This window comes from Ambystoma mexicanum, chromosome 1p, assembly GCF_040938575.1.
Source record: "Ambystoma mexicanum isolate Mex_15411 chromosome 1p, UKY_AmexF1_1, whole genome shotgun sequence".
NCBI classification, from domain to species: domain Eukaryota; kingdom Metazoa; phylum Chordata; class Amphibia; order Caudata; family Ambystomatidae; genus Ambystoma; species Ambystoma mexicanum.
In genome coordinates, this window is record NC_090921.1 from 403421345 (window position 1) to 403444432 (window position 23088).

The 23088-nt window shown below is 45.3% G+C and overlaps 1 protein-coding gene across 8 annotated transcripts in view; it reads left to right on the forward strand.

Annotated features, from left to right (window-relative positions):
• Positions 1-23088, forward strand: part of C1PH19orf44 (chromosome 1p C19orf44 homolog) — a 393273-nt gene that overhangs the window by 210873 nt on the left and 159312 nt on the right. For all 8 annotated transcript variants that reach the window (XM_069649182.1, XM_069649183.1, XM_069649185.1 and 5 more), the window contains one exon: positions 2854-3238. In XM_069649182.1, the coding sequence (XP_069505283.1) occupies positions 2854-3238 (385 nt within the window). The remainder of the gene's footprint in view (positions 1-2853; positions 3239-23088) is intronic.

Sequence of the window (23088 nt, forward strand, 5' to 3'; positions counted from 1 at the left end):
CATTAAAGAGGACTTTGTCCATGAAAACTACTCTTCCGTCGATAAGTCAATCCCGTCTAGGGGCTCTTCCATTACAGTCACCGTTTTCACGATTGCCACTTCCAGGGTGGCCTTGCCGTCTAGTCCTGCATCAGCGTTACCGACAACGGCCCCTTCAAGGGCGGCTCCATTACCTGCTCTGCAGGGGTCACGATCTGTAGCACCTCTGCAAGCACCACTGCTCTTTAATACAAGTATGTGAAGGGCAATGGTCCCCAATCCGGTAAGACTTTCTTCCTGAGAACGCCGCCCATGATAATACAGTGTAATTGCAAGCCCACTGGCTCAGGTGAAAAGGAGGGAATAGGTCAGCAACCGGCAGTCGCTAGAGGGAAGGAAAAGCAGGGAAATACTGTTATGGTAATCTATAAAAAGCAACCCCTGATGGCAGTCTACTTCTTCACTCCTCCACACCACCCCCCTTGTAGTACTCCTACCAGATTCAAGACGTCAAAGGCTGATACATTTTGATTCCTACCAGCTGCAGCAGTCCATAGGTCAGAGGTGCCCGCCTGACATAGATGCCAATGGGTGTAGGTGTAATGTCCACAGATGAAAGCGCAGGGACCTGGCCCAGATGACAGCTAAGGGAAGGGAAAATAAATCCAATATAAACACGAGAAGTCTCAAGGGCAGAAAGTCCTCCAGTTAGCAAAAAAGGCACAGTTCCACAAAGCCCATGCAAAATTCAGAAGAAAAAATAAATAAATCAGGATCCATATGAAGCACGAGTTCCAAAGCGACAAAAGAATCCAAAATGCAGTCCATAGAGAAGTACAAGTATCCAAAAGGGAGTAAAAAATACCCAGCACCAAGCCAGAAGGAAAAAACTATTGAATCCAAAGTACACAGAGCCGAGGTTGTAAGGATGGGAAAATACAGGAGATCAAACACACAAAGCAACTCGCTGTAGGAAGAAACGCAGTTGAGTAGCACGGTCCTGCAAACTCTGGTTTGTTAAATAGGAGCACTTCCTGATGACGTAGCAAGACGTAAGAATGTCCTTTTCACATGACAAAGAACATGGCCTGCTGGGGAATGTGGTTGAGGCAGGAGGGGAGGAAGGGGAAGGCACTGGTTCGCACAAATGCAGTGCACCGGAGGAATGAAGACATGGGCATACCGGTGATGGCGAGCCTGGCATGTCCGTTGCACCAAGCACAAGGGAAGACTCAAACCCCCGCGGGACTACGCCGCTGGCCAGGGAGAGCACAGTAAGTCCTGACAGCAGGCTCCGGTGATGGCCTCCTTTCTTAGGGGCTCAAATTTGGAGATGGAGACGCCTGCAGCTCTCACATTTCAACTTTAACCCACCAAGGTCGCACAACTGTTCACCCGGTCTCCTTTGGGTCCACCCAGAGGGTTATCCCCAGTTCCATAATTCACTCCTCCAGTCCTTCTGAGGAGGACCTAGCAGAAGATTTTTACTCCAACCAAGAGGGCAGTCGGAGGGGTCAGGGGGTGGGGGGTGGAATCTGGAGCCTGATCCCATATTGGCAGTGCCTCGGCAAGGGACTCAACCATCTCACCAACCATCTCGGCCTCTTAGCCCATCTCTTCTTGAGCCAGCACGGGCTCCTGCAGCACCACGGTATATGTCAATGGACATTTTGACCACTCTCCACATGCTGGTGTCAGAAATCCAGCAGCATATACCGGCTGCACCCATACCTACTCCATCAAGGAGCTGTCCAAGGCCTTCCCGAGCCCAGCTGACACCGTATCCTCCAGTCCCGGGCAGGGGGGGGCTTTTGGAAAAGGGTACGGGAGAATGCTACAAGGGTGTGGAGACCAATAAAGGCAACAGACCTACAATTGGCATGGAAACAACTCAGAATTGCTCTACAAGCAGCCCTACTAGAAGCAAAGGAATGCTGAGTTTATGAAGCCTTTTCTGAAAAAACTGTTAGAGAAAGTAAGCTCATTAGTAATCAGTTGGCCAAATATCTACTTGGACAATGATCACTCCTGTTGCATAAGCTGATTCCAAACCATCTCTGCCCTCAGTTTCCAAGTGAGCTTTTCTGCTGCCTTCATGTCATCTGTGAGCATTCAGCGTCTGATTTATGCTGCACATGTCTGTACTGGATTCATATCTGTGGCTCTTTGCTAAATCCTGGCATGTTATTGTAATTTTGGGATCATTTGCAATTCTAGCCAATTGATCAGTTCTAGATTCATAAACCAAATTCCCTTCAATTCTGTATTTAATCAGGGCTTCTCACCCTGAATTTGAATAGTTTGGAGCTCGCTACCTTGGTCACCCATTGTCATGACATTTATCACCGCCCCTTGTCTCTCTGCCAATTTAAGGTCCAAATTCTCCCTCTAATGAATAGCCATGCTAAGAGCAGTTTATAAGGTTGTGAATTACAGACTTTATATACATCAGCATTTCTCGATGCAGCACACATCGCTTAAAAACAGATGGTGGTATCCTTAACTTCTTTTGTGGAGATTATATTTCCAGGTGTGCTGATGGGTATAAATAAAGGTGTGTGTGATTGATGTTCAAGAGCAAACAATTACCTGGAGAATTGGTAGAATGTACAATTGTACCACAATCTATGTAAATGGCATGCTCTGGGGTATTTTCCAGTTCAAATGGGTTACTGGTAACTAAGAGTGCAGATGCATGCTGAAGGTTTAGCTCTCCAGAAACACCTGAGATAAAATGTTTGTCTGAGTTTATTCTAAATCTTCAGCCCCACAAATAACACTGAAGCTAACTGGTTCAGTAGTAGTTCCCTACGCTCATTCTACCCATCTCAGAGTAATGTTTTTCTTCTCCCTTCTTGGTTTCTTTTATACCAGGCCCGGACTAAAAGGACACCTTCTCCTCCCACAAAAGGATCTCCTAGACAAACTGTTTACCGCTCTGCTTCTTTGCATAACGAAATCCGCCAGCCGAGGGGCCCATCCAGACTCAGTTCCCGGACACCCACTCCACCAAGCAGAGGTACCCCGAGGCATTACCGAAGAGCTCGCTCACTGTCCAGGTCAACTTTGTCTTCTGTGCGAAGCTCTCTCAACAGTAACTCCTCACCCAGATTTAAACTCTCAAAGCGAAGTCGAAGTCGGACGCCCTTGTCTGGGAGAAGTCGGACGCCCTTGTCTGGGAGAAGTGACATTAAGTCTTTAGATGAGCTGTTCTCAAGGTCATCATTGGCTGACAATGTGGCAAGCGACAGCTCTGCTGGTAAGTTTATATAAGACTATTTCTATTTATCTTTTCATAAGTATGGGGCAACTGTTTGGAGAATTGTTCGCCTGTGAAGCAGTCTGGTTGTGTCTTTGCTGTTTAACTTTTTCTGGTTTTGAAAGCCAGAAAAAACATTGTCTGACAAGTTAGGTTTTCAGTAATGCACATCCGAAAACTATCACTGCATGGCCTGCTTTAACCAGAGGCTGAAGCTTTTTGGAACCGCTCCCCTGTTTGGCTACTTTTGGAGCCATTTTTATCTTCTCTGTTGTTAAAGAACATCCAGACAACACTCACATCAGCTCAGTTATGTAAGTCACCATTACTTCCTCTATGCAAGTGAAATCCGACTACGACTCCCCAATATTACCTCGACACATAGCGTGCCGTGTGTTTTTGAATTGTATCATAAATGGTAACCTTGGTTTGTGAGGTAAGGAGTGTACCAGTGATATTCATTACTCCAAGTCCTTGCCTGAGTTTAAACATCATGAGGCACCCTTTATCTTGGCCAATTCTGCCAAGTAGAATACCATATCGATATGGCCCTCTGAGGGCCTACTCCATTCATGGTAGCATATAGTGCCCCCACCTGCTAGGCTCCTCCTTAGGTACAAAGAATGTATTAAAACAAAAAGGCTGACTGCAGTACGGGATGGAGATGAGGAGGATAAGCAGGCTAGAATGATAAAGAGCATTGGAGATTTACCAGTAAGTAATGTGAGGGGTCAGCTTGTGAGGCAGACCACTTTGTGAAGGTTTTTCAAAATATGCCATTTCATTAACTCAAAAGGTTGGATAAGCTCCTCACTATCCCTACCCTGATGAGGATTTCCCTGCCTCAAGTAAACTAAAGAAAACGCTCTAACAAAGGATATCTGTCCCTCACACTTATACATACAGTAACTCAATAAGGTAATGCATTTTGAAGGCAACATAAATATAACAGTTACATTTACAATATGACAACAGTCTCTCATGATAATCTGAGTGAATTCCCCTTCCCCAGATTCAAGCAGGCTTCTGCTCCACAGTTCCAAAAATAAACCAGTAAATCATAGTTTGTAACAAAGTTCCAACACAGTTTTTTGTAACACTCCAGTGGTTCAAACAAAAAGGTTCTTACTCTTCCTTGTGGATTAGTAAGATTCATAATGATCTTCACATACACAAAGAATACTTCCTTAGTTCGTCATTAGCAACATAGATTGTCTTTGACAGGATTCTTTGCAACAACTATTTCTAAAGCAATATAACTCCACTGCAGCAGTTTTATACAGTTCTTTCTTCAGCACCAAAAGTCTGTCAAAAATCTTGCCAACAACACTTCATCAACTTCTGCCTGGTTTACTCCCTTGCCAGGCTTACTAATTCAAAGGTTTGCCATTCTACTCTTGTCATTTTCTCTAGCTCTTCCCGGTGTCGCCTTCAATCTAGGACCTGATCTTGTTGGCCTTTCGGGGGCCCAAGGGAGGGCGTTGCCCTCAAATGGAGTCGGAGGACTGTGGCGAAATTGACTGAACTTTTGACTGACTCCCTCTCGAACTTGAGTATAAGTTTTTAACAACTTTGGCATATGGGTGGCCTGCGTAAACTCACCCTATGAAACTATCATGGACTGTGTGAAAAGAGACATCCGAGAGAAACCCCTTGTGCATGGAGGGACTTCCAGGTATTTACCAGATACTAGAAGTTTGCAGCCACAGAGTGTTAAACGGAAAGATCTGGCTGTGCTAAAGAAGCAGAGGTTTTCAGCAGACTACATCATTGCTAGGAAAAAGGATCCCGATTGCTTACAAATCTAGTTATATCACTCAAGATCGAATCGAACCTTCGTACTCACCAGTGCACGCCTCGCCAACTTTGCAATGGCAGGGAAAATAAGTTCTCGGCTACAATCAATCGCACCTTGGGCATAAAAGGATGGATTCTCCGATTGAGGAACAATTCTGGGTAGACTTTTATGCGAACAAATATTGTCTGCTGATTGCTTCAAAGTTACTCATGACTCCGTTCTGGGTCTGGTTAGTTTGGGCACATGCCCATGGGACGAAGATGAATATAATGTGGGCAATAGGTAGACTTAAGCCATCTCGTGCGCCGCGTCCTGGTGGGATTCTGTCGTTTGTTCTGAAGGATGCTCCTCGGATCTGCTCAGGGCTTTTGAAACCTATGTTTGACCAAATATATCTGACTCATGCTATTCCCATTTCCTGGGCACAATCCATCATCATTTCGATTCTAAAAAAGAGTAATCCCCGGGACCCTTATAACTATAGGCTGATTGGGCTCATCGATGCTACTAGCAAGGTCTTTGCTATACTGCTTTTGAGGGAGCTTAATCTGTTTATTAGATGGGCTCATCTATTGAGAATATTCCAGGTGTGGTTTAGGCAGCAATTGGACACTTCCCTTAATGCTACCCTTTTGGCACATTTACGCCACAACATCCATTACAGTCAAGCAGTGGCAGTCTATCTGGCCTCCCTGGATATGTCCCTGGATATGTCCAGCGCATTTTACTGTGTGGTAGATCTACGTTGTGGTTAAAACTCAACATTAATGTCCCCAGAAAGTTAGTACAACTGCTTGCTCTCCTACATACCAACACTACACTAAGAGTGTGCAATTACAAAAGAGGGTTGTATTCTAGGCCAGTTAACTCGTATGCGGGTCTTAAACAAGGCTGTACATTGGCCCAATCCTATTTAATCTGTATGTAAGTGACGTTGAAGGGCTGTGGCAGGGGCCATCTATCTCGCCTGCACGCTGGGCAGTCTTAAATTGGACTGGCTAGCCGTGGTTGACGAGTTCATCCTTTTTGATAGAACAGCTAGGGGCCTTCAATGTAAGCTGAATCTTTTCTTTAGGTATGCACTGGCTAATAGTCTACCCCCAAATTGATCTAAATCCAAGGTGGTTGTTTTCTCTAGGAGCTCCAAACCGAATGCATTGGGTCACGTGTTCCGTACGAGTAGAACAAGTAATATCTGTGACTTATTTGGCATATAATCTTACCAACAAGATTTAAGCGGATGTGTGGAAGACCATTCTCTACGCTAAAACGAGAAAACCTGCTTCTCAAATGAAATGCTCGCTGGCCAGACTGTGCAAGTTCTCTATACTACCAATTCACTGCTTTTATTTGTCTACATGATCTGGGGAATTTGCTGAATACAATACAAGGCAAATTGTGGAAGGAGGGTATGTGCTTATCCTTGGCAATCCCAAATGCAGTGATCAAGCACAAACAATGCTGAAAGCTCGTTTTTATAAGTCTGGAATGCATGGCATATTATTTTCAATTGGGTCGTCCGAGTTGGATTTAATACAGCAAGCAGGGCTTGTAAAAAGAAGTCTGTTTCAGTCAGATTAGGCTGAAACAGTAGATTCTATTGGCACATATGCCACATACATGGAATATTCTCAGTTCACTCGTGAGAGAGAGTGTATTCTGCTGTATTTACGTTTTCCACGCGACAAATAATCTACGCTTTAGGCTGAACCAGTTCAACACAAGGGAAAAGAATAAAGCATTGGAATGTTTTGCAACTGCTTGCTAATCCATCACATTGCAGATTTTGCAACAATGCTGATACAAAGGAAACTCTGAAACATTGGGCCATTACCTGTCAGTATTTTGTTAATACTAGGTTGTGCTGTTTTAAGGGCAAAGGCAGTGACAACTCAGATACTTCAATAAATCTGTTCTGATGTAGGTTAATGTGGGGGATGAATGTTTCATTGATTTTAGCTTTGAGTAATGTTTTGAAAATTTATTTTAGATCAATTGACAGATAATGTATGATCTAATGTTTGTTTTATGTATGGATTGAAGTCTGCTTTGTAAATGTTCCTATGTTGTGTAAGGTTTGATGTAAACCACAAATGCAACGATAAAAATAGAAAATAAAGGTTTGCCATTCGGATATACTCACCTGCACGAATATTGATTCACAAACAAGTGCTTCTGTGGTTCAGATTGGCTTACGTAAGTTCACAGTCTGTATTACTTTGCAACATCAGACTTTAAGCAATTCTTCAGGAAAAGCAAGATTGAAATTGGTCCAAAAACTCTTTTGCACTTACCAAAACCTGTGCAAGTTATGCTCCTCTCATTCTGAATAACCTTTTCCAGAAAGGCAGCATTCTTGCCACTCTTGTTTCCTGTTTCCCCACTGCATGAATAACCAAATGCTTACCAGGATACGATCGTATTCTGCTTCTTCCTTGGTTTTGGAAATGTGGGTTTCTACCAGCGTTTGTTATATACTTCTCAAAATATGGGCAACAAGCTTCACAACCTTTAGACCTTTCATTAGTCCCCTTCTGCTTGTGGCAATATCTGTTGTATTTGAATTACCTTATTGGTTTCTCTTGGTTTGGGCAATGGTTGTAGCTTTTAATAATATTGCTCCCTCGGGTTGCTGGGTTTTCAACAAACTCACACACTTAAAGTTAGTCGTTTGGTTTTGACAAACCCTACTTTCACTGCTTTATCATAGTTCGGTATTCAAAATAACTTTTAGTACCTCTTTCACTCACATGGGCGTGTAAACGCCTGCCTTGAGCACGCAAGTGGTCTCGGAGCGCTTTGCGGTCACTTTCAGCTGGTGACCTCAACCTCACGTCCAAACCCCTCACTGTTTGCATGTCTTCTGCTTCCATGGCTCCATGAGATCTGGCAAACAGCTATCCCTGGTCTGCTGTTGCCCGTGCAACTGGTGACCATAACTTCCTTTGCTCCGGAGGCTCTCCGGTGCATGCCAGTCACCGCCGACAGCCTCTTCGGAAGGAAAGCTTCCCTCGATTTCGCTTTCCACTGTGAAGTCTCTGCAAAATAGGTCTTCATAGGGCAAGCGTCCCTCGTGCAGGCTTTCCGCTGCGCAGCCTCTTCACTTCACATTTCGGGAGGCACAGATACTCTTAGGACCGGTTACTGTCTTCTGCTGAACAGTGGTCACAGCATCTTCTCCCTCCTCTAATTTCTGCATCAGCTGCAAACACTGACCACATTGCTTCTCCTGCTCACCTGTGGGGGCCTTTCCCTCAGGTGTGGGTAATTTCTATTAAAATCTGACCAGTCCTGTAGCATTATTCCTCTTTAGCGCTCTTCCTCATCCCATACTGAGGGAATTATGGGACAAGGTTTCTTGACAAGTCCGATCTATGAAAGTCTTGTCAAAACAGGTTCTTCCCTGTTCTTCCAAAACCATCAAGGACCACATTGACACCATTGCTCCTGCCCTGGCTGATTTCTACAACCTCTCCTTCACCTCAGGAGTCTTCCACTCCCCTCCCCTCCCCTCTGAAGCACTCTTGTGCACCCTCTTCTCAAGAAACCCACAGCTGACCCTTCTTGCCCGGAAAACTACCACTGAATTCCATCACACCTTTTCTGGGCAAACTCCTGGAAAAGCTGGCCATCTCGCAGCTTAAACTCCACTCCGATTCTGTTGGTTGTCTCCATGACCATCAATCTGGCTTTACAGCTGCCAGAAGCACGGAAACTGCTCTCCTGAACATCCGTGAAGACCTACTCTCCAACCTTGACTCTAACATCCCTTCTATCCTCATCCTACTCAATCTCTCTTCTGCCTTCGACACAGTCAACCATACCATCCTGCTCAACAGTCTCCGTGACAACCTGGGTATCACTGATCAGGCTCTGGCCTTGCTGACCTCTTTCCTCTCTGATCGACCTCCCAGGTCCAACTTGGGTCCTTCCTTTCCTCTATCTCCCTCTCAACCTGCGGTGTTCCCCAGGGGTATAACCTCTCTCCCTGGCTTTTCAACCAATACCTGGCAACTCTTGCCCATCGCATTGCCTCTCTCTGCTCCGATTTTCAGTTTTATGCGGGTGACACTAATTTTCAGGCTTCCCTCAGCCACCTCGTCTCCTTCTCTCATCTCTGATTGCCGGTCTGCTATTCAGGAGTGGTGTGCTGCCAACGATCTCTGCCTTAATGGCAGTAAGACAGAGATCCTCCTCATCGGCACAACCTCATCCTCCTTTCCTGTCACTCTCTGGCAGGCCTCCCTTGGCCCTCTTCCTACCCCCACCGGTGAGGCTAAAGAACCTTGGGGTCATCTTCAACTTCACGCTTTCCTTTTCTGCCCATCTCTGTCTCTAAAAAGTCAAACTTCCAACTTTACCTCCTCAGAGGTATTCTGCCTTTTCTTTCCTTCCCCCAGAAGCTCACTATATCTCGAGCCCTGGTTCTCTGTAGGCTTGATTACTGCAACATCCTCTTTCTAAATCTACCTGCCTCTACTCTCCGCCCTTTGCAACTCATCCAGAAAAGGACTGCAGAAAAGGACTGCAAGACTTGTTCTTGGCCTCAAGCCCTGGGATCTTCTCTCTCCAGCCCTGAAATCTCTTCATTGCCTGCAAGGATTAAGTTCAAGACCCTTTGCATTGTCCACAAGGCTTTCTGGGACCTGCGTCCAAAATACCTTCAACTCTCCCTCCACAAGTACCTTCGCTCTCGAGCTCTTCTCTCCTCCGACTCCCTCAGGGTCAGTCGTTTCTCAAAGAAACATGCTGGGGGTTGATCTTTGTCATTGGCTTGGGCCTCCCTCAGGAACAGCCTCTCTGCCCCTCTGAAACCGAGGAGATCACCTCTGGTTCCGGAAGCCCCTCAAGACCTTCCTCTTTACTTCTGCCTTCTCTCCACCTCTCCCCTGTTGATCTGCTCTGCTTAGGCATCATGCACCTGGTTACCCTCTGATTTCGGGCCCAGGTACTTGCCCACCCTGCCACACACCCGCACTGCCACCTGGCAACCTTTGCACTTTTGGTTCTGTATCTGTAACCCTACTGTCCCACCCCTCTCGCCCCCCCTTCCCATCCACTTATCCGACACCCTCGGTCTGTACCTTTTACCTAGCACTTGCCATTTGCTGGCTGCACTACCTTTTGTTGTTTTTCATTCATTTGCTCAGCACTTTCCAATTCCCCCAAGCCCCCTGCACTTCCCCCTTCCCTCTCCTCTGCACTTGCGCATTCTCCATGTCACCGGGCCTAGTAAGATCATTGTTTTTTGTTCTCCCTTGTTCCCCCTCCCCTCCCTTGCCTCGCCACGCTCTGAAACACATGTATATGTACGCGATACAAATAAAATATACAACACATGGGGCCTCATTACGACCCAGGCGGACTTCGCGGTGCTAAATGCACCGCGAAGCATGGCGGAAAGCCGCCGATAGCGCCATGGGGGTTGGCGGATTTACCGCCCCATTCCGACCTCGGCGGAGCGGTAAATCCCCAATCCCCATTCTGCCCTTCCCCATTCCCATTTTCGCCCCATAGGGTATAATGGGAGTGGGGAAGGAGTTAATTACGCCACCGTAAAATACGGTGGCGTAATTAACAACGAGGTCCCGTAGCGCCATGGTTTTCTCCGGCTGGTAAAACCAGGCGGAGAAAACCTCCATGGCGCTACGGGAACTCGTAGTATGGCGGAGAGGTACGCCATGCACTACGCTGGCGTAACACCCTCTCCGCCAGGGTCCTAATGAGGCCCATGGTGTCAAGGTCGGGGTAATGCATAGTCCAACACAGCCAGGCCTCATGGTATGGGGGGGCTATATTAGGCATACAACACATGACACCAAAGTTGGGGTAAGGCTTAATCCAACACAGCCACAAAATGCGCTTCAGGATATATAGAGGTGGAGAGCTAATGGGGTGGCTCGTTGGATGTTTGTTGCCAGGGTGGGTTTTTCGGTAGGGAGAGCCCAGACTGTCAGGTTTCCACATTATGTTCTTCACATTTTCAGGGGTTCTGGGAAATGTGGGCATTTCAGGCATTCGTTCTGGAGAAGTAGAAGGGGAGGTTTGTTTAAGTATTAGGTTGGGTTGAGAGGTTTGGGTTCTGGGCAGCAGCTTTGGGTTAAGGGTTTGTTGTCCTTAACTTTTCATTATTCAGGAAGGCTTAGCTTTCCCAGGCCAAGATGGTGGATCTACATTACAGCAGTGATTGGTTCAGACATTGTGTTGTCACTTGGAACCCTCCGTGGAATTCTAAACTGCCTTTCATTTTAGTTATCATCTGAGTAGGTCATAGTATTGTTAGCTCCAGTAAATAAACAGTTTTAAGGTTCCTAAAAAGTCTTAGATCATTTGGTTGTGTAAAGTTTAAACCCAATCCAAGTTTAGGAGAAAAAAGAAGTCTGCAGCAGAAGTTTTCTGAAGAAACTAGAGTAAGCAGATCAACAGTGACCTCTGAAGACCAGACTGAGCTGAAGACCAGACTGAGCTAAGTGTGCTACAGTTTAATGAAGATTTATTAAGTCTTGAAAGAACTGCTTTTGTCTACTGAATCATTTCCCTAGTGAGAGAAAGTAACTTGAAGAATTTCAGTAATCCCTTGTGGAAGAAACAGTATTCAGTTGGAGGAGCTGTGTAAGAAGTAAAAGCGTGTTTTCTTACAATTTTGTTGCACTTGTAATTAATGTGAAGCTCACATGTACTAACTGGGCGAGCGGATGTGAATCGTCGCATTCTAAAAGTTTTTAACATAATAATATCTAATGCTAACCTTTGCTTCAAGGTTTTGTATCGGAGGCAGGCAAGCGAGACGAAGGATTCCTGTTTATGCGCTAGTTGGAGAAAGGGACCTAGAGACGTAGCGCATGCGTCGCGGCCATTTTGGAGGATACGTTCGACTTTTGAAAGCCTTCAGACTGAAATACTTTAAAGGCGTACAGAATTTTGGCTTTTCGGGGGAAAAAAAGCAGAGGAAATAAGGAAAAGACTTCATGCGCTGCCGTGTGAGGTAACCAAGAAAAGGTTTGCTGAATAAGCAACCGAATATATACGCAGAGTAATTCAGATTAGCTTAAGTAATTATCTTGGGGCAATTGAATTGAAGGTCATCAGTGAGAGAGAGCGAGTCGAGGAAGACGCTAGAGGAGGTTTCAGCATTGAGCAAGTTGAGAGACAATAAAAGGATTTTCACAACAGTTTCAGTCAGCCCAAGAATTCCATCAAGAGCAGCCTAAAGGCAATAAAGTTTAGGCTACAGGTAAGGAAGTATTGAGTTTGAGGTGAAGTGAAGTAGTTATTTCTTAAGTGAGTTCAGCTGAGTTAATAAATATATATTATTGCACTTTCCTTCTAGGACATCTACTGACCAGGCCAAATCCAGTGGAGACAGGCAGAGATACGAGCAGTAGAAGATCCTGAGTTTATTATTTTCTCCATTCCTCTTTCCCTTGGGTTTGCCTGTCCAATAGTTTTATAGTATCAGGATTGTAGTATCAGGATTGTTGGGCTGGCAGGCTTAGGGGGTCTGGTGGGCCAGCTTTACTCCTGCAGGATCCTACAGTTAAGTCATGTTGAGCAGCCATGTTTTTTTGCACCTTCAGTGGTCCACCAGAACAATCTTAAAATCAGGAGGGAGGGCTTGCAGAAGTACTTAATGAGCAGAGGAAAGGGGAGAAAGACTCTTAGACCATGGGAATAGGCAGCCATCTACTGCCCATACCAGAGGGTCTGAGCCACCCAAAAAAATGTAGTGGTCGGTGGGCATCCCTGTAGGGTGAAAATAGGCCCAGCTAACTGACCCTACATCTCTTGGTAGCAGGCATGTCCCTTAACTTGGTAAAGGCAAGAGAGGATTGAAATAGCCTGCTCACGCCATGTCTGATATTCAGGTACCCAGGAATGTTGGTCGTTGAATTGGAGATGATAAAGTACCTGTTTGATGTTGTCTAGGACAGATTAAAACCTTGTGGTGTAGCCTGCTCTTCCAACGGGGGCGCTTGACAATTGTGGATGAGAGGTGTAAAAAGCAATGCAGCACAAAGCTTCCATTTATAAATTCTCCTTTTATAATCAATGACAAGATAAGGACAAGACCCGCAAGTCAGAATCCACCCGGTTCGCTGCGGATGCCCGTCCTAGGTTGGATAGGCTGCGTTCACCATCACTGTCTGCCTCCATAGCCAGCCTGCACCCAAAGTCCTCGGCCACTTCATCGACACCTGTTGTGACGACCACGGCAGTGATATGTGCCAATCAGACGAGGGTGCCTCCTACAGCGCAAAGGGTATTCCTACCTCTGAGGCGTGACACGGCCGCCGAGGCAGCAGCGAAGACTGCAAGCACACCCCGGGGGATTGGGGGGAGACACCAGTCCAGAAACCAGTTCAAAACCCTCAGGGAGGAAAAGAGGGGGTGGGGAGGCGAGGAGGCCCCAAAACAGTCCTCCAAGGTTTCCGCTCAACCGATGGACATCTCATCCATGGACAATGACTAAGAGTCCATCCATATGGTCCACGAGGACGACGACGCGGTGCCTAGTGATCCATCGTTCCCTCCGCAGCCGAGGGACATATCCATGGATATCCTGTCGACTCTCCACACCCTAGTGACAGAGATCCAGCAGAGGTGTCCCCCAGCACTGACAACTGTGGTGCCACAGGCCCCTGATCAGCCTCTGCATAAGAAGCGAAAGTGTCATCCGACACCTTGCATCAGCCGCCTCCACCATCTCGTGGCCCGACTTCACCAAGCGATCAGGATACGCACATGGACACTGGTACGGACACTGCCATGGAAACCTACAAAGATGAGGATTTCATCCCGGCAGACAATGAATCACGGCACCTGGCCACCCCTCATAGTCTTTCCCCCAGACGAGATGGGGTCATTCCACTCTGATCTCCAGGGCCTCCAAGCTGTTCAGCTAGTGCCCGAGGAAACCAGAAAAGAGGGCTTCTTGTATCAGCGATGAGACTCCAAGAGGAAGACTGTCATGACTGTACCCTTTCTGGACGACATCTGGGTGGAAGGCCTAGCCCTTATGAAGAACCCATGCACGGCTCCAACCATGCTGGAGATGAAATATAGGGTGCCGGGCTCTGCATCCAAGTGTTTGAGGTCACATCCGTTGCTGGACTCAATAGTGTCGGCTGCCACAAGGAAACGTTAGGCTAACCCGGCTTCATCATCATCAGTTTCCCCGGACAACGAGGAGCAGACGATGGACGCCATGGAGAACAGTCATTTACACAGCAGCATCCACGATCAAGGCGGCTAATGCTCTGGCTATTTTGGCCGGATACGATCAGGAGCTTTGGCACAAGCTGGGCCCGATCCTGGAATTCCTCCCTGATGACAAGAAAATGTAAGCTGCCGCTCTCTTTCAGGAAGGGGAGGTTGCGTCAGACCATGCCATTACGGTGGCAGTGGACATCGCTGACACAAGTTTCCGGCAGATGGGAAACGGAGCCTGCCTTCGTCGGCAGGCATGGTTGAAGGCCACACATTTTCATCAGGACGTTCATGCAAAGGTGCTGGACATGCCCTTCGACAGAGAAAATCTGTTCGGGAAGATGGACAACGAATCCCTTCAAGCCATAAAGACAGATACGGAGACAGCACGTTCCCTTGACACTCTTCAGCAACATAACTCGTCTTCTTTTCATTCCTCCAGGGTAAAATCGAGCAGATCATCCGAGGGATTCTCCACATCATACAGGCAACCTCCAGGCAGGAAGCCTACAGGGGTCCTCCCAGGCCTACGGTGGTGGAGGACAGTGTCGCCGGCAGAGCAGCAGCGCCCAAGCAAGCCTGAACTGGCCAAGAATTTGGGCCCCTACTCGTGCACCTCGGGGAGAAAGACGGCTGACTAAGTTAGTCAGTGAGTGGAAGAAGATCACCACCGGCAGATGGGTGCTGGACACTCTTGCTCAGGGACACAACTTGGAGTTCCAACGCAGGTGCCCACGTATTCCACTGGTTCCTCGTTATGAGCTTCACATCCCTCAGCTCCTGGAAGAAGTATGAGCCATGTTACGGAAAGCGGCGATAGAGCTTGTTCCCCAACGGCTCAGCAGCTCTGGAGTCTATTTCAGATACTTTCTGGTAAGAAAGAAGACCGAGGGTTGGAGACCCATCCTGGACATGCGCCGTCTGAACAAGTACCTGGAGTCCCATAAATTCAGGATGTTCACGTTGCAACACCTACTCGGCCAACTGGAGAAAGAGGATTTCTTGACGCCGTTGGACCTAAGGATGTGTACTTCCATGTCCCCATCCACAGGAAACATCGAAAGTTCCTACGGTTCGTGGATCAAGGCCAACACTTCCAGTTCAAGGTCCTACCATTCAGCTTGAAGGCGGCCCCAAAAGTGATTTCAAAATGCCTGGCCCCGGTGGCGGCCCATCTGTGTCTACAGAGCATACACGTATACCCGTACCTGTACGTTTGGCAGATATGCGCTTGCTCTAAGGATCTGCCCGATGAGCACACGGAGACCGTCCACGACTGACGGAGCTGGGATGCTCCATAAATGATTCGAAGTCCTGCTTAACGCCATCGCAGAACGCGCTGTTCCTCAGCGCCAGACTCAACACAGTGGCTTGCCTGGAATCACCCTCGGAGAAGAAGCTAGCAGGCATTCAAGGGAAGGTGCCGCAACTGTCGTCTGCGAAGACAGCTACGGTGCAGGCTATCAAGTTGTTGCTTGTTGTCCTGCATCTGCTTCTTCCATCCCTGCAGGTTTCAGAGGCGACCCCTACAGGACTTCTTGGATGCACGTTGGATACAAGAGTCCAGGGGTTTTGTGGACAAGATCCCTCAACGATGAGTTTCAGCAGGCGATAGAGTGGTGGGGTGCGCTCCCCCATTGCCCAGGGGACGGGATTTCAAACTCCTCCATACCAAGAGACGGTCACCACGGACGCATCGCTGGAAGGTTAGGGGCTCACACCGGATGTCTACACGCCAGAGGTCTGTGGCTTCTATAGGAGAAGCAGTTGCACATCAACATCCTAGAGCTACGGGCAGTGTTCTGGGCCCTCAAGTCTTTCCTATAAGAAAGATATATAGAGAACCAGGAGGCACACCTGTTTATGAAATTTTTATCTCATCAAACTAAGTTAGATAAATGGGATTAAAGATAAATTTGAGGTGCAGGGGGAGAAAAGCTCAACCTTGGCATCTAGGTTGGACAAAAATAGACAAAAGTGTGGTTGTTCCCAAAACACTTTGGGAACTCCCGTCCCCTGCACACTATCGAATATCTGAAAAAATCAGAACAATAACTCAAGAGAGTTTCTGGATTTCGTTCACATATAATCTTTTAGGTAGAATTTTTGGAAAAACGAGAATTATGACAGAAACACGTTTCATGATACATAAATAATTTTCCTTAAACAAGTAAGCAAATATGCAAATATTTTCTGGAGACCAGAGATTTTCGTAAAATTATCCTTTTCTTTATTGTACAAAGCATATGGTGGTGCCCAACGCGTTTCGAGTACAACTCTTCTTCAGGGGCAATGGCACAATTGTTTCATTTTTCTACAAAGTGAAGAGATGATATAAGTCAAATTATATTAGCCCATACATATAGTTTATCTCTGTTTTTATCTCAGTTTAACTCAAAAATAGCGTCAACAAGTCATCCGTTGAACATAAAGTAACACATTTAAACAGGTGATCGTAATTTAAGAAAAATATTCATTAATACAAAAAAACACACTTGGAAACCATATAGTAGTGTGCTTGTTTTACACAAAGATAAAGAAGACCAAATGTTGTTTATATTCAGCTCGGTAAATCTGCTTATGATCCCATCCTCCATTCTTGAGCAAGAGTTTACGTAGTTATATTTGTACATGGAACTTTTTTTAACAACAAAAGCGTTTTTTTAAAAAAATGAAAACAAGGTTATCTAATTGGCACTTTCTAAATGAAAGTAGGTGGATTGAAGACTTACGTATCTTAAGAAAAAATGATCGGTAAAAGTAAGGTGATTGCAAAGTGCATCTAGTGGTTGTCATCCAACACAGAAGGTTTGCGGCAGAAAGGTTCAAAGTCTGTCGACTACTATTTTTTAACTGAGAAGAGAGAGACAAAGATAAATATTTCAAATAGACTGCATCTAATCTAGAGAAAACCTGATGGCTACAAGTACTTACATGAAATATTTTGGAGGGAGGCGCTACAAGGATTGTCGCATCTGCCGGATTGGAGATGCGTCCACCCTGTGCAGCGTCTCTTTATATACTGACTGTGATGCTCTTTGTTAGCAAAGTGACATGCGCGGTGAGTAGCCTAAGTGCGCATGTGTAGATAAAGCTTGTCATGTCTACTGACGTATTTAGGAAAAGGAAGAGTTGCGCATGTGTAGGACAGATCTCATCATGTTTACTGACGTATCCAAGATCAAGTGGTTGCGTGGTGTACGTCAACCGTGTGACGTATCATCCGCGTCTTTCAAGTAAAAGAAACCAAAATGGTGAACCTTAGGGAGGCGAGTCAAAGAGTGCTCAGCAAAGACTAGATGTGAAATTTAGTATACCTGATCTTAAAAAGGTGTAATCTCGGGAATTGAAGTATTTACTAAAGAAGGTATGGTATTCTATACAACGGCCGCATGGGAGGTGGAATGTCGAAACAAGATGGTTCGGGTACATGTAAACATAAGGAAACATATGTATTGGATACGTAAGGATATGTATCAACAAAAACATAAACATAAACATAAATTCAACCATTAAACGATTCCAAATTACTGTATAAATTAATTAGTCTGAGCAACCTCTGCAGACGGTTTGTTATCAAATTTCATTTATATCTGCTCCTCATGGATGCACATTCTATTTCTGGAAACTGTAGCATGGTATCCGAGTCTTTTTTAGAAAAATATTGGCATAACATTTTTTATATAGAAATAGAACGGGAATCTAACAACGATGTATCAACAAATGCTACATTATAAGTAAGGGCCTAGGTAGTATTCTTCGTTCATCCCTAACGGGGTAAGTGAATCAAGGCAGTGTATCCAATATAATTCTCTTTGTGACAAGATTTTTTGTAGATCACCACCTCTTGGAAGCGGCTGCACAGTTTCGAGAATCACAACTCTCATTTGGGCCACAGTATGTTTGTGGTCTCTAAAATGTCTGTAACAACAATGAAACAATTGTGCCATTGCCCCTGAAGAGTTGTACTCGAAACGCGTTGGGCACCACCATATGCTTTGTACAATAAAGAAAAGGATAATTTTACGAAAATCTCTGGTCTCCAGAAAATATTTGCATATTTGCTTACTTGTTTAAGGAAAATTATTTATGTATCATGAAACGTGTTTCTGTCATAATTCTCGTTTTTCCAAAAATTCTACCTAAAAGATTATATGTGAACGAAATCCAGAAACTCTCTTGAGTTATTGTTCTGATTTTTTCAGATATTCGATAGTGTGCAGGGGACGGGACTGCCCTCAAGTCTTTCCTACCATCTCTGAAGGGCAAGGTGGTGAGGATCCTCATGGACAACACCACCACTGTGGTCTACATCGGGAAGCAAGTGGGCACTCGATCCCCAGCGCTCCAAGGAAGCTCAGAACTTGTGGCACTGGGCCATCGGACACTAGGATGTTCCTGGTCCCTCTCCACCTGGAAGGCATCAAGGACACCATTGCAGACTTCCTCAGCAGGGAACTGCGCTCCTGCCTGAGTGGGAACTTCATCGGGATCAGATGGACCACCTGTTCGTGAAATGGGTCAGACCCCCGGTCTATCTTTTTGCCACGGCTTTAACTTCAAATGCCATAAGTTTGTCAGCAGATTCCACCAAACAAGGAGCTTGAGGGTCGCATCCACCTGGAAGGTCAGTTTCTGTATGCTTTTTCCCAGTTTCCTCTACTGCTACGTGTTATCAAAACACTCAGAGTGTGTCGATGCAAGATGATACTCATCGCACCAGTGTGGCTGAGCCAGATTTGGTATCCGGAACTACTCAGCCTGTTGGCGTCGCCTCCAGTCAAGTTGCCGGTACTTCCGGATCTGCTCACCAGAGAGGGAGGTGCAATCCTTCATCACGACCCAGGATCGCTGAGCATTGGTATTGTGTGTGGATTCACATGCGACCCTCCCTCCTTCCCCTCTCTGGCTCTTCACTAACACGTTACGTGTGCTACCAAATCTCAAGATGACCACCAGAGGCAGAGCCAAAGGGACCCATTTAATTGGCTGTGGGCGTATGATTGAAAATGACTAATGGAGAACTAAAATGACAAACAGTTTTAAAGTTTAAAGGTACTTTATAGAGGATTCCCAGCCTAACGGCGAATATTGAAAGAGCATGTGAATCCATGAAAGATACCAATGCTAGAGAGCAGGAGTTACAGGTAAGTAACGTATTGCTTATAGGTATACTTTACTCGTTTGCTGTCAATGCTCTTTGCGCGCAAGTAAAACCTGAATGGCTCCTTCCCTTATTTTGTCTTTTCTGTGTATGTAGGAAGCGTGCCCTATTGCTGAGGTGCTGTATCAGTTACTGTAATTGAAATAAATGTTAGACATGCTGCCCATACTATAGCAGTTTACATCAAAAGGAGGATATTTGTAATCTTTCTGCCTATGCGGCACCTTTCTGCTTTTTTGATGTGCAGTGCTAAACATTTTTGTGGAACTGTACATTGTATGCACCTTATGCTTAACGGTACAATGCATGCCTGTGTAAAACAACAAATACAAGCAGGTGATTTTACCACACACGCTCTTTGCATGTGCATTGTTGTCTTAAGTATTGAAAGTAGTACAACCCGTAGTGCAGACTATCAGGTTTTCCCATGTTGGGTGTGAAATAATCAACCATTGATAATACTTGTGTTTAGACTCCGGGCATATGCATTCTCTCTGCCTGCTTTGGCAAAGTGCCTAACATAATCACCTCTTTTGACGTCACTTCAATGGGCCCCATGAAAGAGGAGGTGCACATTTACTAGAATTCTGCCGGCGAAATCTGGGAGACCTAGAAAACAGGAGCACCCTTCTGGCCTCTGGGTAGTATAAAGGGCCAGTTTGATACTGTTCAAAGGCTCCTCCAGGGGGCAGGAAGCTTCATCACTGTTGGGATCGGAAATAGTGGGTGCTTGGATAGAAAATCTCTCAGGCAAGCAAGTGAAAGTGATTCTGCCTAGCTAAAACATTCTGCTGTTCCCATCACAAAGGTTTCATGAAGACTTAATTTTATTGCAAACGTTCACCTGATTGAGTTGCCACATTGGTGGATGTGGTGGGAGGTAAAATGATTAAGGTTAGAAGCCCAGCAGAAGGCAAGAGGCAGGTCTTGGAGAAGATATGGGGAGTGCATTTGAAGGGCCCCCTGACGGACCCTCGTTTGTGGAAACGAGCCACAATCACCAAACACGAACTGATACGCCAGACACGAGGTTGTATTCCCAAAATCTAGGGTTTATTGCAAAACAAATAGTCTCAGTTGGCCAACTGGTCCCATGCCCAGTGGCGTGTGTCTATCAGACCTCGGGGGATGCAAGAGAGCGAAATTCATACAACAGTTACATATATACAAAACAAGCATCTAATAATCAGTAGTGTCACAACTTATACCGCCCCTATTGCATTTCCTTTGAACTAGGCACAATGATTGACAATGGTGACGAGTTTGACACCTTCAAACATTCATTGTGTAACAGTTTGCAATTTTATAAGCCCACATACATTAAGTCTGTGTTTTAAAGAACACAATGCTTCTGTTTTCTGCAAGCAAGCTGTGCGTAGGGAGAGACACATTCCAGGCCTTGCTATCTCCCAGTTTCTATTTGTGTGCCGGGGGGGTCAACTTGCTCTCCAGGGCTGTACCGGGCTCAGGGAAGGGGGGCCGCAAAGAAGAGCATAATTCAAGTCATTTAATGTTCGCTCTAGCGTTTCTACTGTGCTTACCGAGACTAGCTGGCACCTGCTGTACTGATTAGAATGCCTTGCTGCTCACTTTCCAAGGATATGCGAGGGAGGGGACCGGACATTTCTGTCTGAGTTACTGCGTTATGTTTCAACATGCCACTCGCGGCCTTGCATTGTGCACCAGTGAAGCAGAATAACATTTCAGCAAAGCAGTTTTACGTGAGGCAAAAAGCAAATGTTAGAGAAAAACAAAATGGCGATTTCAGTTGCTTCAAAATGGCCGCACCTTAGTCAAGCTTATGGCTATATATTTCTAATACTAGATGCATGAGACGGTTGGTTTTCGGCCAACATAATACATAGCCTTATGATCGAGGGGTGTCTATTTTTCTAGATCGACAAACCCTCCTTTTGGCCGTATGCCAAACGTCTCATCCGTACGTTGCATCCTCTTCTGACCAAGTATCTGATTCAGATTCTGATTCTGAATCTTGTGCATTTTTAGTTTCCTCCTCATTGTCATCTACGTTGATGGACATTAATTCTTTGACTGTATTTGTTTCCTCATTACCATGGGTACTCGATTTAATAGTGCTCTTTTTTTTCTATCATCTGCACACACCCTTCACTAATTTCGGTGCATATTACAGGTAAGCAGTGTATGCACCAACAACATGTCATAAATATTCCTAGTACTGCTACTAGGATCGCAAATAGTTTCCATCCCCATGAATATAATAACTCCCAGAACCAGGAGCCTATATCCCAACCTCCTTCTTGGGTATGGAGTTCAGAGCTTAAGACATGTAGCTTTCTTATCGCTTCAAAAATCGTAGGAGAGGAGTCGTTTACAAATACACAGCACGCTGATCCCACAATTTTGCAAACACTGGCACGATCAACCAGGACTACATCAAGAGCCATTCTGTTCTGAAGTGTCATTAATCTAATTCCTTTCTCCTCTAATGTCATGTTGTATAATATATCTGTTGTTCTATTTATTGTTTTTTTCTAAGATTCTGGATAGTTGTCGTATATTATAGGAGTTTATTGCTTGGGCCAAAAATGGTACAAATGATTTTGCTACGTCTTCTACTATTAATCCATCCTCATTACTCCTTCGTGGCCTGGATCTAGATAGTTTGGCTATATCCATTGTTTTTAAAAGAAACACTCCTGGGAACCAAAAGTCCCAAATAAAAAGTACCTCCCCAGTATCTAGGCAACCAAGGATACGCTTTTTCTTCACATTTAAAATACACACGGTCACCTACATATACTGGTTCTACTTCCCTAGTAAGAATTGCTGTATTCATACATCTAGTGAATGTCCCTACTGAATAAGAACCCTTCTTCTTTAAGCAAAAAGGAACAGAACGTGGGCTGTAGTTTACTGTATAGGAGGGAGGCACTGCATCTTTATTTCCCTCTGATTTCATACGAAATATGATTACTGATGGTTTTTCCGGCACAAACAATCTATTTTGTGGCATTGGTTTGGGTGTAGCTTTTGACATTCTCATTCGCGCTCTATAAAATATGGAGCAACCTATAGGTATCATGATTATCTCCTCAAATTCATTCACGTTTGTGCCATCTAATTGACCCGTTTCACTTTTATTCCATTTTCCATAATATAATGTACTCAGAAATGCACTGCATGCACAACTTAATGTTAGTGGCTGCACATACCAACCTATTCCTTTGCCACCATGCCGTGGCAAATGAGCACACACCCAACAGTTATTCTTTTTCAAAATTGAATGTGTCATGTTCATTATTTGCAGTAATGTTATTCCCATAACCTTCTCTGTCTTTCTTCCATTGGGGACATAGTGTAAGTAATTACATGAACAGTGCTTTCAGTGGTGGAGTTGTTTCTTATGGGCAGTAGAATTTCGAAGGGGTGCATTTCTTCCAGGTACCATAATACCAGTGCTGTCGTTACTGGGGCTATTATGCTCATTACGCACATTATTATTTTTAGAATCGGCATACAATTTTTTCGATAACTCTTTGTGTGTAATCTTTCAGTTTCTATGTTTAATTCATTATCAGCAGTGGTGCAGGGGGAGGCAAAAGCTGGTTCCGGCATTTTCTCTCACAGTCCTTCTTCCTCTGCAGTGTTTGTCATGAATGTCTCTCGTTGTTGCACTCGTTGGAATGTCAATAAGTTCGA